General features: G+C 39.5%; 1 protein-coding gene across 1 annotated transcript; it reads right to left on the reverse strand.

The window, feature by feature from the left end:
* Positions 1 to 15,206: 15,206 nt before the first annotated feature.
* LOC148720014 (uncharacterized) lies at positions 15,207 to 15,739 on the reverse strand. Its single transcript, XM_088737781.1, has one exon. The coding sequence runs from the start codon at positions 15,703 to 15,705 to the stop codon at positions 15,211 to 15,213; it is 495 nt and encodes a 164-aa protein (XP_088593907.1). The 5' UTR covers positions 15,706 to 15,739; the 3' UTR covers positions 15,207 to 15,210.
* Positions 15,740 to 16,823: the final 1,084 nt, after the last annotated feature.

Consider the following 16,823-nt stretch of genomic DNA (forward strand, 5'->3'; position numbering starts at 1 on the left):
CGACTACTGAAAGCCTGGGCGCAACTCATCACCAGGAATTTATTGGCTTCTCGTTAGGAAGAGTGAATCTTTCCCCTTTTTGGAAAAGAAGAATAAAAAGAAGAGAAAAATTGATGCTCCACGCCAATGCCACTTAGGGATGTCTAGTGACATGAACACAGTTACCTTTAAATGCATATTTATTTGCATATTTACATATATATCATATAGGATCGTGCATCATATGCATACATATTTCTTCATGAGATATTTTTAAAATCATTGTAAAGCGTTATTGTATAGCGATAGAAATAGCGCTATATTATTTTATTATAAAGATAAAACTTAAAAGAGATCTTAATTTGCTTGGAATAGACCACTTTGTCTCAAAAACGTTTTTTCCTAATAGAGGTCTCAGAAAATTTCCTCGTCTTTTGCGAATTACGGGTATATCTGTAGGCGAATAGGACGAAATATGAAAACAAATATAGCTCTCTAGAGTAATAATTTGGATATATCAACAAAGTTAAAATAGTAAATTGGCCACCGTAACGATTTCAAAAGCTGACGTTTCGAGCGTTATCCCTTCGTCGGAGCGACTAGAGGAATTGTTGGTTGTGTGTGCTTTTAAAGGCAGAAAATGGAGCTACGTTATTGGTGGAAACATGGCAACGAGAAAAACAAGAATGGAATGGAATAGTGGAATGAAAAGCGTTCGTTGATCCCTGTGGGATTTAGACTGCCAGTTTGAAAGATGAGCTTTTGTTCAAGATTTCCACGGCTTTCCGTGCTACCTAAATGTTAGGAAAGACCGCAGATTGCCATATGTTGCTTAGAATGATTAGGTAAATTAAAATGTCTAGCAACTGGTTTCGATGTGTCCTTGTCATTCCTTTCCACGTCTCGAAGATGTTCTCGGAATCGGTCACCTAGTCTTCCGCCTGTTTCGCCGATGTATATCTTTTTGCAATAAGTGCAAGTTATGCAATAGATTACATTGGCGGAGGTGTACATGAAGTGATGGGTGATCTCAATGGATCGTTTAGGTCCCGATATTTTATCAGTGTTGTGAATGAAAGGACACGTTTTGCATCGTGCACGAGCGCATTCAAAAGTGCCTGGTTGGTCATTAGTCTGAAAAGAACTTCTGACCAAAATATTGCCGATGTTTTTGTCGCGTTTGAATGAAATGAGCGGAGGCTGCGAAAAGATAGTGCTTGTCTCTGGATCGTTTTGAAGTAATTTAAAGTTTTTAAGAATTATGGATTTAACTGAGTGGTTGTGAGGGTGAAACGTGAGAGTGAATGGAATGTGGTCGGAATCTTCCTTATGCGACGTTTGAAGTGCTGAATGTCGATCAATAAGTTGGGTGCGGTGGTAACCCGCTTGAACGACAGAAACAGGGTAACCACGTTTATCGAAGAACTGGCACATTGACTCTGATTTGTGGTGGAAATCAGAGTCATCTCTACATAAACGACGAAGTCTTAGAAACTGAGAAAAAGGAATGGAATTCTTAAGCGAGATGGATGCGAAGACGAATATAACAAGTAATTATGCGAGTCTGTAGGTTTGTAATACACACTAGTGCATAAAACGTTACCTTCAATTGAAACTTTGATGTCTAAAAAGGATAAAGAATTGTCAGAAATTTCCCAGGTATATTTCAGAAGCGGGTGAAAAGAATTGACTGCGGTTATGAATTGAGTGAGCTCCTCTCTGGTAGAGGAGGTAGCGCCGATACAGTCGTAGATTTAGCGACCGTAGAGTTCAGGTCTGGACCCGTTGTATTGGCTGAAAAATTGATGTTCGAGAAAACCTACATAAAGATTGGCATAGCTAGGTGCTATTTTGGTGCCCATGGCTACACCATTGGTTTGTTTGAAGAAGTTGTTTCCAAATGAAAAACAATTGAGTGTGAGCACTAGTTCGGCTAATGGTAGTAGTGTTTCATATTTAGGTTCCTTATCAGTACGTTGATCAAAAAAATGTTTAAGGGTCAGAAGGCCTTCGCCATTAGGAATGACAGTGTAAAGAGACATAATATCCATGGTGAAAAGAAGTTTGTTTTGGCCAAGGAAATTAAAGTCTAGATTGATTTTGCTTGATCAATATTGAGAAAAAAAAACGTTTTAAGCTCAAGAGGTCTTTTGTGCACGAGACTACGAGACGAGACGAGGTATAGAGGTTTTGCACAGCAGCCATGTTGGATGGCAGGAACAATGAAAATATTTTTCCCATGGGTAAAATAATCTATTGTTCCTGCCATCCAACATGGCTGCTGTGCAAAACCTCTATAGGTCCCTGAAAGAGCGAGAAGAGTTTACACCATGTCAATCCAGAGCCAGTTTCTTACATTTCTTTTAGCGGAATTAAAGCCAAAAGAAAGGTCCAATTTGCTCACTTGGGTAGGTAATTAGAATGTGTGTTTCGAATTGTGTCTTCCTCTCTCAGAGCTTGCCATTCGGCTTGTATACAGCCACCTTCCTACCCTCCATAAGAAAATGGGGATTAATCCCGATTTTCTTTTGGACGATAGGGGGTGTACACAGGTTATTTGCCATGGGTCCAAAAGGGGACGTATACAAAACCTGGACCGGGGTCCGTGGACCACCCCTATGGACGCGGTCCATGGACCACCCCTACTTTTTGAAAAGGAGATCGCCCTTAGCTCAATTGGTATAGCGCCGAACTGTTGTGCGGGAGGTCGAGAGTTCAAATCCGGCCGGACCAACACTCAGGGTCTTTAAATAACTGAGTAGAAAGTGCTGCCTTTGTAATCATATCTGCAAACGGTTAGACTTTCAAGTCTTCTCGGATAGGGACGATAAATGGAGGTCCCGTCTCGCAAGCCCTTATATGTGACTTAAATTTGTGGGACGTTAAAGAACCCACACACTCCTCGAAAAGAGCGGTGCACGTAGTGCCCGGTGTTGTGGTCTATCTCTGTGCAGTGTCTATCCAGGGGGAATTGGGGGGAGTGGTGGTGCCTCGCATGGACCTTGTGTTCCGTTCGCACTAACCCTTCTGGGTCTAGTCACACCCGGTAAAGTCGTTAAAACAAAAAAAGCCCCTGTTAATATGAAAATTTACCGGAGGTCAGGGTATGAAAAACACGGACTCGTATTTATGGCGACCCCATAAATAGGAAGACCATAAACTCGTTTTGAGATACAGAAGATCGAGTGCATTTCTACCCCCAATATTTTCATTCCAAAACTTCCTAATTGCAATTCGATCGGGAAGACACCCCTAACCCGCTTATTATACTCTATCGTCCATAAAAATAAGCCAATTTATTTTATAAGCGATGTTTACCCTGCGAACACAAATTTGTAATCAAGGTATATTGATGAAAAAGTTTAATGGATAGATTGTAATTTTAATGAGAGAGCACAGAATCATTTAGTTTCCGTATTAAACGAAGCGTAACCTTGGAGGGGGTAGGTTGCCGGATAACATAAACTCGCTCCAGCTCCTTCGCACTCCCTCATCCAAGATGGCAGCTGCCTTGAAACGATCCAAAGGTCAGGTGAGTATTTATTGCTCGTACCCACAAAGTACGCCTATATTGCGAGCTATGTACAGTCGCAAGACTTTTTTGTACCGCCTCCCGGTTTGCTCAATTGGTTGGAGCGCTGGACTGTTGTGCGGGAGGTAGAGGTCCATGGTCCGAGCTCCGGCCGGACCAACGCTGAAGGTCTTAAAATAACTGAGGAGAATGCGCTACCTTTCTTTAATAACAAATGGATAGACATTCTAGTCTTCTCGGATAAGGACGAATAAACCGTAGGTCTCGTCTCCTGCATCTATTAATTACGAGATTACTGTGACGTGGTCTGGCCTGTTTACTGGGAATTGGGGGGAGGGGGCATCTTGAAATAAGTTTCCCTCGATTGTTTGTAAACTGCTGATGCAGTCTGGCCAAAGTCCCCCGAACAGTGTTGTGATGCGCATTTGATCATATCGACATGTTAATTTGCGCAATATAAATATTAAATTATTATTATTATTATTATTATTATTATTGTACTACCCAGCGCAAAAGGAAGTCTTTTCACTTATTTATTTATTCATTTAGTGCAATAGCAACACTTTCCCTTCTCACCTTCCTCCATGTTTCCCACGTGTACGACAAAACTCAGTTCCAGTGGGGTGGTCCATGGACCCCGGTCCATGTTTTGTATACGTCCGTCGAAAAGGTATGGAGGCTTGCACAAGAATTTACAACGCTATGTTCTCTATCACAAGTCGGTGCACTGAGTAATTTATGTAATTTATGGACGACAAGAATTAAGCACAGTTTGACGTCCGAATGCCAACCGCTTTTATCACTTAGAAGTGATTGAAAGCTCTGACAAAGCACGGGCCACAATGAATTTTTGCTCCAAATACACATGGCATCGAAGCAATCTTTGAAAGTAAATCGACTTGAATGACAGCTTTCAATGAATAATTTTTTTTTACATAGAGTGTAGAACATTCGTTCAACACACATTTCGCACGTTTCCCTTTGGTATAAATTAGAGTAACTACCTGCCTTCCCAGAAAATCGTTGCAATTTCTTGTGTGAAACACTCAAGCAGAACATTCGAAGTGGTCTACTCAATTCGCTTGAATCTCCACCCACGAATTCGAGTCGAAAATGAAATGCACGTTGTTTTTGTACACTGAAAGCGACAGCAACAAAGCTGAGAGAATGATGGATTATTTTCAAGGTAAGCTGCGAAATATTGCAGATATGAGGAATATCGACAACATTTTGGTTAGGAACCACGATTTCAGGTACGAACTTCGCCACAGCGAATGTGTTGTGTTGATCGGAACACCCCAAGCTTTGTCCCTCATTCAAAAGAAGCAGCAAGAAAAAGACGAAGATGACATAATTTTTGACGGCAAAGTTATGCATGAAGAGTTCACAGAAAACAAAGAACTTGTCAAGAACAGACTTGTTATCGTCCACTTCGCCCAAAGAACCGAGAATGACTGGATCCCTAACGGTTTTGATGAAAAACGACTGTTTCATGTGGAAAATGGAATTGTTCCTCTCGACGGAAGTCCCACCTTGGCCCACCTTGAATATCGCCTGAAGAAAATATTACTTGGAGATGACTTAATGTACTAAGCTTGTCTATCCATGGAGAGCTAGAGTCATAGTTGTAAGAGGCTGGCTCTTAGACTGATTTCTTTGGAATATCTGTTTCAGAGTGTAAGACAATGATAATTAATCGTATTCTGGTGTGTATCGATAAATTTTCTTCAATCGTAACAATTTTTTTATGGTTATGCGCTCGGCTTATAATAAACGCAAAATTCAATTTAAACAGTGATGTAGACAAGTACTTTAATACTGTTTCGAGGAGATCTCAGAATTTTAAAAATCATAACAGCTCACGGAATTTGCTCACAGAGCTTGCTAACAGCCTGTAGAAGGGAAAACACTGAACAAAGTCAGTTTTAAATTCTTTTAATTGCTCAACGAATGTCTACAATCCGGGAGCAAATGTCAGAATACATACTCCCGTGGGAATTTTGTAAAGCAAGCAAGCCACCAAGTTTGATGTGGTCATTAGACCCCAAGTAATGCAAAGAAGTTTGGTGGCACCTTTGGAAGTTTTTCCCACAATTTACAACAATTACAATTTTTTTTTTCAGCAATTAAGTTACAAAAGAATGAATAAAGTTTGGTTTACAGAAGTTGACAATGACGCCATATCGAAAAGATTGTCAATTCTTATCATACTTGACAAACTTAACAGTTTTTCTTAATAAGAACGTTGTCTGCTTTGATTATATGTTAAAATTGTTTCGTCAAAAATCCTTCATTTTTCTTTCAAGAAATTCCGTTTTATTTGATTTGAAATATATGTGTTTTTCAGTCTCATTTTTTATTACCAAAATTCTTGTGAAGTGGCTGAAGGAAGGTAATGTTTCTTCACCCCAGTCGACAAGTCCATCACTTTTGGAAGTTGCACGGACGACTTTTCTGGGGCATTTCTAAAAGGGACTTATCTTCGGAAGATTCGTTCGGTGGTACTTTTGGAAATTGCATGACTTTTGACTACGACTTTGTGGTCATTCTTAGAAGACCATATCTTTTATTCTCACTGTATATTGAAAGTGATAAGATCATCTTCGGTTTTAGTGGCGTTTGTTTTGAAAGAGACACCATGATGCATGACAAGATCCTATCCCCGCCAAAATTCAACTTTTGTTTGCAACATTGTTGCATTGAATCATCGCTCGTTTCTACACCCCAACATTGCCCATTCATAAATTCAGTGTCCATATTTTATATGCAACTGTAGTTCCATAACATGCCACATGCATTCTTGTCTTCCGCATTGGCAAGCATTATGCATATTTTGCTTTCAAATTTCATCGTTTTAAATGTAACCTTCGTGTCTTTTAATGTAATGTTGGTACTCGTTGTGCCTGTTGTGGTCCAGAGTGCGATATGCTTGCCACACAATCTAATCCTGAGTGACCTGACGTTAAGGAGGTAAGCCGCTGTGCAAAATATATGGGCTCAAAGTATATTGACAACAGCATCAAACTGGAAACAAATCGACCCTTCGTTTTACATAACTTAAAAAGTCGATCTAATTTCTTAATTGATATTCCTTTTCCGCTGTTAACAAGCAATTTCAGATAAACAATAGTTCTGAAGATAGAACTCTGTAATAACTGGTTATAGTCGATTCCATTTCATACGCTTATTAACATCGTTCACATTTACGGTGACCGAAACATCACGTATTTATAAGCATACTAAACATTTTTCAAGTAAAAAAGCAAATTCGAGGGCCCGCTTAGAAATATGGCATCAGCATTAAGCGCTTCCTTTTAGTAAGGAAAAAAATTTAAATCGTCTTTTTCTAACACAGAAATATTTTGATAGATTCTTTTAAACTACGTATCGAGGTTTTAACCAAAGCGTTTCTATTGCTACGAAGAGTGTATAATGCATGCATATCTCTTGTTCAGTTAAGACCTTGTATTTTTAGCATGATGACATGAAATGAAGTACTGTTTTTAAACAGTAAAAATACGTGGTTATTGTTACCATAGCACGTTGTTAAATTGTCATTTGAGAAATATGGAGTATCAGCAATAGCCAGTGTAACAGATGTATCCAGCTTCTTATTTGAAAGAAGTGAAAGGTAGGCGTGCTGGCATGAAATAACCTTTTACAAAGATACAATGAATGTTTCCTTTGTATTGCCTTCAGTTTTTTTAGGTGCAAAAAAATAACATATCGACAAACTTCGATCACCAATTTATTTCTGTTTCTTATCTCTTTCTCCCCGATAACGTATCCGTCGAGCGCTCTCAAATTAATAACCGTACGTTTTTGAGTCATCTTGGAATGTGTTGAGTATACGTGCAAAACTCGAGAAGGACCGAACTCCATGGGCAGCAAAGTGCTTGTCTGATTGTCTGCTTCACTGCTCGTCTCACTTCTCTAATCTTCCAGCAGTAGAGAAACGAGTTTTAACGTCGGGTTACAGTAGATTAAGGCAACTGCTACTCCCCAACTGACGACTAGGTTCGATATATATGTTTCACTATAAGTGATTACAACTTCCACCATTCTAAATGGGAAGTAACAAACAACCAATGCCAACTGGACCCACAATGCACTAGACACTGCCTTTCTGTATCGTGCGATGTTCGGTACTCTTGGTTGGCTCGGCTGTTGTTGGAAATGATCTTGTACTTGAGCCTGATGACGACTGAGAGTTCGGAAAATCTTTATGTATGACGCGATTGTGATCACGGAGCATGGCGGTGACATTATCGTGCCATACCAATCCGTTATTCGGCCATTTAAAGGCCAGTACACACGAACGAGCTTGCAACACGCTCCCGGGTAAGTACCCCAACCAAAAAACACAAACTCCAGTGGTAGTGTCATTAAAAAACTAATTTTGAATGCTGCTCCAGAAAGTACAAAAAAGTCAACGATATTTGCTATCAATGCGCTAAACGAAAAGTAATCGGAAGGTACAATTATAAAAGAAATAAAACCCCTATTGGCTGGCTGGTCTATCGACAAATAATAACTTTGGCTGACAGATTGTCCTCAAAATTTCCTAAAGTTTGCAAACCATTTGTAACATTTTCCGGAACCTTTTCTGCGAGATAAAAGTCAGTGCCCAGTTGTTCAAAGGCCAATTAGCGCTAACCGATTAAATTTTAGTCCCGGTTTCCATATTTCTCTGTTCAAAAGCCGTTTTGGAACAATTTTCCCAATTCTTTTTAGAGTATTTAATCATCAAATTGTAGACAATGGAATTAAACTGATTTTTCTGTTAAAGCTTTCAGACCTGATATCAAATTTCACATTAACCCTGGGTTATCTTAGCTCAGCTTTGAACAACCCGGCCCAGTAGTATGACAAAAGTAGCAAAATCGAAAGACAACAACATTGAGCTGTGTAAACTTGTTGAAGCGCCGTTCAGCCATTCCTTTTTTACTCGCGAGACACTTTTCCTTTTACCAACTTTGTGTCTATTGCCTCTGTTTAAATTTGCCTCTGCTTGAATTAAAGCTTTCACGAAGCCCTCGTGAAAATTGACATAGAGTACTTAAAATCTTAAACTTGGCAAAAACCGTCAGTTGAAAGTTAACATCGCGGACAGGAAACCACAACTCTTGTGCTCGTAATGTATTTGAAGTTTAAAAAATGAAGAGTCAAATGAAAAGTATTTATGTAATGAAAATGAAGTGGATAATTCGGTACCTAAGGACACTCAAGACTCAATACAAAACCGAGTGTGTCCTGTCTAACTGATCTCTCTTCGACTCCTACAGCCGGGTATATTTAACAATTGATCAGTGCGTCAAAGTGCGAGAAGTACATTTCTTGACCGTCCTATGCCAAACAACAATGTGAAATCACCAAATTAAAATTTGGGTCGTCTGAGAATGAAAATTCTGACAGCAAAATGTTCAAGTTTCCGTTTGGAACTCAACGCAGCTCCCTTGAAATAGTAGTCATATCCAGCCAGTTGAAAAATTCTAACTTAATGTGCTAATGTACCATATTTCCAAGCTGGCCCTTCTAGTATTGGTCTCGAATTTACTTTTTTAAAAGAAAAATGTTTAGTATACTAATATATTTGTGAAGATGCTTCAGTCACTGTAAACGTCAACAAAGTTGATAAAGGGTATGAAATAATATCGACTACAAAAAGTTGTCACAGAGTACTATCTTCAGAGCTATTGTTTTTCTGAAATCATATACTAACGATGGAAAAGAAAGATCATTTAAGAAATGAGGTCGACTTTAAATGGACACTGTCATGGGTTGACATGCGCAGTAGCATACACTCTCTCCGAGACTTGTCACGCTCGACGGCCATTATGGAAATCTCAGTGAGTTGAAGAATTCTTCATATAGTTTTCATTTAAATCAAGTTTATCCAAGGCAAATGCTCATGAAAGTGAATTTCTTTCACTGAGGAACCTTCGGTGATCTTTTGTAAATGTAAAAGTGCTTGTACGACGAAACGCAAAGAAAATAGTTCTCGGTGCACGTTCAAAGGGAGAAGCGTGCTGTGTACAGATGAATGTAAATGTGGAACAAGCAATAAACCTTGCAGAAACAGGGAAAGCATATTATTTTGTGGCTCGAATGCCCAAAAAGCATACGAAATAATTTGTGTATTCCCTTTCTTCAGGATTCGAACGAGCAGTCGTCATCTGCCTATATTTATGAAAGCCGTAGAGTTCGCCTGATGCTTACCTGTATTCCAATTATAATGTGTAGTAGAATAAACATCTGCCTCGCAAATGCTACAAATGTCTGTGATATCTGGCATTATTTTATTTTCCTATCAGTGAAATCGCTGTCGCTGAATGACTCATAACCTGCATCAAATTTTGCCTGCAGCCACAACTTAAATGTCTTTTCTTCCACATAAATACGCTTATGGTTCCTCAGCCACGCTTTCTTGTATTCCCCTCTGTCTTCAACCTTTCGTTTCCGCCCTGAGTTAATGCGTTTACCGCTATGTTCGGATCCTCCGCTTGACGCCATTTTGAACTTGTGAATGCAACTTGAAAAAGTCAGGATGACTTTTTCAAGTTTCGATCGACTACAGGAGTATGCGCAGACCGTGACCGTGTCCCTTTAAAGTTATTCAAAATTAAAGATCGCTTAGGCCTAGTTTATACGTCGCGCTACAGTCGAATTTAAATCAGACGAATTTAGTTCCATTAAATTCGTCGTTCCGTCGACGTAAATCGTGGCATGGTTTTATGCGTCGAAATCAATACGATCGAATTCAATAGCCCTTATCGCATTTGTGACTGCAATGCAAAGGGTCCGCGGAGTTACAGTTTCAGGACGAGGCTATCGGATCAACGTTTCTCGTGGAACACCAGAAATACTCCATGTCTGACCATGTCTGGAATCTGCGTTGTTTTTCGCCGAGGAAAAGGTTAAAATCCTTAGTGGTAATTGTCCTGGCATCACGAAAGAAAGATTGAAAGAATGGCTGTCATTTCGGAAAGGAACGGCAAATTTTTGTCGCGTTTGTTCATGACTGCGGTTGTTGTTCTTTTGTCGGCCTTTGTGAGGTTTAACTCAGAGTCGCGTTTCAAGGCCCTCAGCGCCTTGCGTTCGGCCGGAAGCAAATTATCTTTTGGCTTTGTAATTTCTATTACTTAAAGGTCACTTTTAACCTCTTCTAAATAGCTTTCAAGGGCTACTGATTTTTGTATTGGTGGTATCCATGTAGATTTGACTTGGCAGGGATGGGTATTTTTACATATGATGCACGATCCTCGCAGTAGATAGCGCTATTTAAGCATTAGCGAAAATCAGACCTGAAAAAAATCAGGCCTGTACGGGATTCGAACCACTGACCTCTGCGATACTAGTGCAGCGCTCTACCAATTGAGCTATCAAGCCAACTGGGAGCAGGCCGTTGATTCGTAATAAACCCGTGAAAGTGATACTGAGTCTTTTTGCCGGAGTTTAGAATTGACTAGTACAATTGGCGAGATCGTCTTATATTTAAGTAGAGGCCCCGTGGAAATAACAGAATAATTAAATGTAAAGCTTATTTTGTGATTTTAACAACTTTCTGAAGAGAGTTCCCTTGTCGTATTGTCAAACAATAACAGCCAATGTGTTTTTGTCTCCCAATGAAATTACCTTTTAATGCTAATTTGAACTTGAATTAAACTCTTTCTACTGCAACAAACAGCTGATTGCGACCAGTCTGTTAATGTTTATTCATAATTGGAGCTGCTGTGGCTATTCTAAATAATCAGTTAGGAATAGCAAGGAGCTTAAGACAACTCCTACGTGAGAATTAAATCTTTTTCCTTCTTTTAGCGATAATATTAATCGTTTAGTTCATCTTTCAGCTACTTTTCCTCCGGTAAATTTGCATTAAGGAAAAAATTTAGAATCGAAAAAAAGTTATTATTATTCAAAACGAAATCTAATGAAACTCAGACTCTAAACGAGGTGGAGTGTATCGTGTCCAGCAGGTGTCTCTTCAACTTTGACAGGGTACATTTAACAACTGATTCGAGCGTCAGTGCTCGTCCATTGAGATATGGACTCCGATTTTTAAGGCAACTTTGTAAAGAAAGTAGATTTTGGTATTGATGACTCAGCAAGTGCTTGATGAGACGAAATATGATATGCGGCAATTGAAACCGGAAAAAGGTGTCGATCGTTAGTAAGTCTTGATTGAAAAATGAACGCAACTAAATATTTGGCACAAGGTGGAACGCAAGAAGATTTGAAGACCTGGCTTGCTCCCCTTCTTTGGTTGGTGGATTACAGCAACAAGCTATTTATTTGTCAGCATCCAATCTTGTCCTCTCCCTCACAGCATTTCTTGGGAATTCTCTTATCCTAACTGTCTTTCACAAGGAATCTTCTCTTCATCCGCCGTCCAAACTCTTGTATCGTTGTCTGGTAACAACTGATCTGTTGGTTGGTCTTGTTAGTCAACCTCTCTTTTCTACTTACTGGATGTGCGTGGTTTATGAACAGTAGAGCCTTTGTCGACTCGCATTTGATGCATTCTCGATGACAAGTTATGTATTATGTTCAGTGTCGTTGTTCACGATGACAGCCATAAGCGTGGAGAGACTTCTCGCCCTGTTGTTGGGGCTGAGATACAGACAAATTGTAACTTTGAAACGCACATATATCATTGTGGCTACCATTTGGGTTGTATCAGGTGTCGCTGCTTTATGTGAACCTTTAGATGGCCGAATAACGGATTGGTATGGCACGATAATGTCACTGCCATGCTCCGTGATCACAATCGCATCATATGTTCGGGCCCGGACCCGCAGTGGGAGGATCTCACGTCCCCCAGTGAGACTGGACTTATGACGGGACCACTCTACTGAGGACATTTTGTTGTGTTACTATTATGGTATATAAAAATACATGTGGTTTTCGCTTGAAGTTATTTTAGTAGTCTGAACAAGTTATTTTAGTAGTCGGAACAAAACCTTTTAGTAGTCTGAACAGAACATTATACACAAAGATTTTCCGAGCTCTCAGTCACGGTCCAGGCTCAAGTACAAGATCATTTTCAGCAACAGCCGAGCCACACAAGTGCACTGAACATGGCACGATACAGAAAGGCAGTGTCTAGTGCATTGTGGTTCCAGTTAACATTGGTTGTTTGTTACGTCCCATTTAGCATAGTGGAAGTTGGAATGACATAGTGAAACATATTCATCAAACCTAACCGTAAGTTGGGGAATAGCAGTTGCCTTAATCTATTGTAACTCGACGTTAAACCCGTTTCTTTACTGCTGGAAGATGAGAGAAGTGAGATGAGCAGTGAAGCAGAGAATCAGACAAGCGCTTTGCTACCCCTGGAGTTCGGTCCTTCTCGAGTTTTGTACGTATACTCAACACATTCCGAGATGACTCAAACACGTACGGTTATTATTTTAAGAGCGCTCGACGGATACGTTATTGGGGAGAAAGAGATAAGAAACAGAAATAAATTGGTCATCGAAGTATGTCGATATGTTTTTTTTGTACCTAAAAAAACTGAAGGCAAGCGGACAAAGGAAACATTCACTGTATCTTTGAAAAAGGATATTTCATGCCAGCACGCCTACCTTTCACTTCTTTCAAATAAGAAGCTGGATACATCTGTTACACTGGCTATTGCTGATACTCCATATTTCTCAAATGAAAATTAAACAACAGGCCATGGTAACAATAACCACGTATTTTTACTCTTTAAAACAGTACTTATTTTCATGCCACCATGCTAAAATACAAGAGGTCTTAACTAAACAGGAGATATGCATGCATTATACTCTCTTCGTAGCAATAAAAACGCTTTGGTTAAAATCTCGATGCGTAGTTTAAGAGAATCTATCAAAATATTTTTGTGTTAGAAAAAGACGATTTAAAAAGTTTTTCCTTACTAAAGGGAAGCGCTTGACGTTGATGCTATATTTCCAAGCGGGCCCTCGAATTTGCTTTTTTACTTGAAAAATGTTTGGTATGCTTATACGTGAAGATGTTTCGGTCACCGTAAATGTGAACGAAGTTAACAAAGCGTATGAAAATAGAATCGAGTATAACCAGTTATTTCAGAGTTCTATCTTCAGACCTATTGTTTTTCTGAAATTGCTTGTTAACAGCAGAAAAGGAATATCAATTAAGAAATTAGATCGACTTTTTAAGTTATTTAAAACGAAGGGTCGATTTGTTTCCATACAGGCCTACATACAGGCCAAGAAAGTCGCTCGTCTGGAATATGATGGATCGTATTTTACAGCTCACACGCATGGAGAGATTTCCTTTACTGGTAAGTATATAAGCATTGGGGAATGCTCCGGCTTGCGCGATTGACACTTTGTGCCACCTTGAAAGTGTGACATGAGTGCGTGCAAACGTCAATGAGAGTGTGAGCAGGCTAGGGTTATGAACCTGGATGTTATGAATATGTCTAAATTCGGCATCGTGTGAGAAAGCATGTGTACACATGTACACGATGATCACAAAATTTTGTTTGTTTTTGTTTCTTCTGTTTGCTTGTTTTTACTTTATGCAGTAGCTCAAGCTTTAATTGAGTGATGTACTAATGTACTAATCGATTTCGTTTGCAACAACCTCCTTCCAATAGAATTTGCGCGTGAAGTATTACAAAGGAGAAGACTGGATTAGTGAAGTGAAACTCGCGGAAGGTTTGTGTTTAAACATCCAATTAAAACTGTTCATACCTATTCAGAATTCGTAGCCAATCTCAGAAAAAAGTTTATTCTTATCTTGTCTATGATTTATATTCTTTCACTTTGGGCAGTGGAAAACTTCGTGCCAGGCCTTGGTACGAGGTGAAAAGGAAAAACACCATATTGCGTGGACGTTTCTGTAGGTTCTTGCATGTCATTAAGGTTTGCTTCCAGAACTTCTTGAATTCAGTGAAGATCGGAACCTCTGGGAGTCAGTTGAAGAAAAACTTAATTAATGCGATTGATGAAACCATGAACTCAATCAACCGGACATGGAGGGCATCTGCACGAGGTGCATTGAAAAACAAAGTCGAGCCAGTTAGAACGACGAAACACTGTGGTTCAACTGAATATCACAAGGAGCCGATGAGAACTCAAATTAAAAACAGCCAACTCGCTTTAAGCGCGGGAAAACACGAGGGACCAAGACGCAATTTTTTCTCTGACTGGTTTTCAGGGTCAGGCATGTTATTTGCAAAGTATAGAAAAGGAGAATCCAGAGCAATCGTGAATTGCTTTTGAAACTCAAATATGAGCTGTTTTGTACTCTCTAGTGAAGTTACCCTGAATAAGTCATCTCAAAGTAATAAATTCTTGACCTGGGCCCAGTAGTTCAAAGCCTTACTAGCATTAACCCAGGGTTAAATCTTAATCTAGCCTTTTTACGATAATTCTCCCTATTCTTTTTAGAGAATCCGACTATCAAATTGTCGACAAAAACGATTATTAAACTGATTTTTTTTTGAAGCTTTCAAATATGAAGTAAAACTCCACCAACCGTGGGTTATCTTAAACCAGCTTTGAACAACCTAGCCCTGATATCCTCAACCTTTTCGTAATAATAAATACTTAAATATTATCGATCAAAATTCCATCGAAGCTTGATATGCTTAAGTTCAAAGTTAAGTTTTTGATTAAGCAGGCCGGAAGGAATTAACCTAACTTTTATTGATAGTTTCAGACTCCTGCTGTTAACAAAGGAAGAAATGTTTATTTCCAAGGCATCATCATCTGTTCCACGCTAGTTTTTCCATCCAAAATGCTCTTCATAAAAAATTCAAGCTGGTTTAGAGTGGGGTTTCCTCGCTGGATTTTCTCACCTTTTAGGCAAAAGATTTTCCTTTCATCAAAACCATCCGGGATCCAATCATTCCTGTTCCTTTCAGTGAAGGAGACAATAATCAGTCTTTCCAAGAGTTCTTTGTTTTCTTTGAACTCGTCATGTACAACTTTACCATCAAAAGTAACGAACTCGTCTTCGACTTCTTGCCGTTTGTTTTGAATCAAGGAGGAGGACAGGCGGGATACAATCAATACGACACAGTGACTGCGGCGAAGTTCCCAAGTAAATTCTTGTTCCCCTGCTATGGCGTCGCCGACGTTCCTCAACTCGGCAAAGCTTCGCAGCTTGCCCTGTAAATAATCCTTCAGTGCTTCAGCCTCGTCCTTGTCGCTTTCCGCGTACAAAAACAAAATGTACTGCATTTTCAATCTAACTTTTCTGGCAAGGTGCAGTCAAGTTAGAACCGACGTTTTGAATTCTACAGTAGAACTTTAACGTCCAGAGTAAAATCAAATATACAAACACTCGACAACTGCATTGGAAAATTATGGGAGATCTAATTTATACCCGACGTAAATGTGTGAAATGAATGTGTAACATTTAAACTCATTCTGGTAATGTTAATGTTTTCATGTCCTAATCAACATTTTAATTTAGAAAAGATCTTACACTCCTGGGTATTCTCAGGCGAATAGAATCTCTATTGAAGCGAAAATTGAAGAGTGAAGAACTTTAGCTGCAAACGGGCATACAAAATAATACCACAACTCTTAATTATTTCTCCACTTCTCGAGCCTTGATGGAATGCCATAGGAAAAGAAAGCTCCGTTCTTTTCGCAGGTTTCGGCTGGTATAAGCATTCCATTTCAGTGCCGTGTCAATAGATTATAAAAAAAAAAGAACATGTAGGAAAGGAGGATACACGTGTTTCGTTAGGCTTAGCCATTTTGAAAGCTAAACACTCGTACGAGCAAGGATTTTGAGGTCAGTACGCTCTTTAGGGCCTTTATATTTGTTTATTAAGAAGATTTTGGATGATGTCAGCGTACACGATGAATACTGAAGGAATTTTACATGGTGAACGGTGAATCGTATGCACCGCGTGCAGCAAGAACATCTGGACAAGAATATAGAAATGAAAACCAAATCCAGTGACAAGAACATATATTTAAGGAGAATTCTATCCCACAACGTCCGAAGACAGCCTTTTTTACGCCTGATAGACAAACAAATGCTCGCTCCGTATTTGACGCCTTCGCAAATTGTAAAGTTTCTCCTACCGATATTCAGTGCCTGCAACGCAAGTTAACTCCGAAAAACTACGCTCTGCAAGATATTGATAAATCTCTGACCTTCCTAACGATTTACGACGTCCCTTTTGAACTCTCTGACCTTGCAACCATTTTAACGTCTACCACCCTACTGTGATGTCTTAAACCACCGCCGCGGAAAACATACCGTACGCCCCAAATATCTACAATGGTCTCCGACATTACCGCGTACGAATCTCCAAACCAATTCCTAGTTTTCTTCGCTTCGG

Source organism: Stylophora pistillata, chromosome 11 (assembly GCF_964205215.1).
Source record: "Stylophora pistillata chromosome 11, jaStyPist1.2, whole genome shotgun sequence".
In the NCBI taxonomy this organism is placed as follows: domain Eukaryota; kingdom Metazoa; phylum Cnidaria; class Anthozoa; order Scleractinia; family Pocilloporidae; genus Stylophora; species Stylophora pistillata.

Bases quoted from the DNA above. Each gene is read 5' to 3' on its own strand.
- LOC148720014 (XM_088737781.1), bottom strand. From the start codon at position 15,705: ATGCAGTACATTTTGTTTTTGTACGCGGAAAGCGACAAGGACGAGGCT.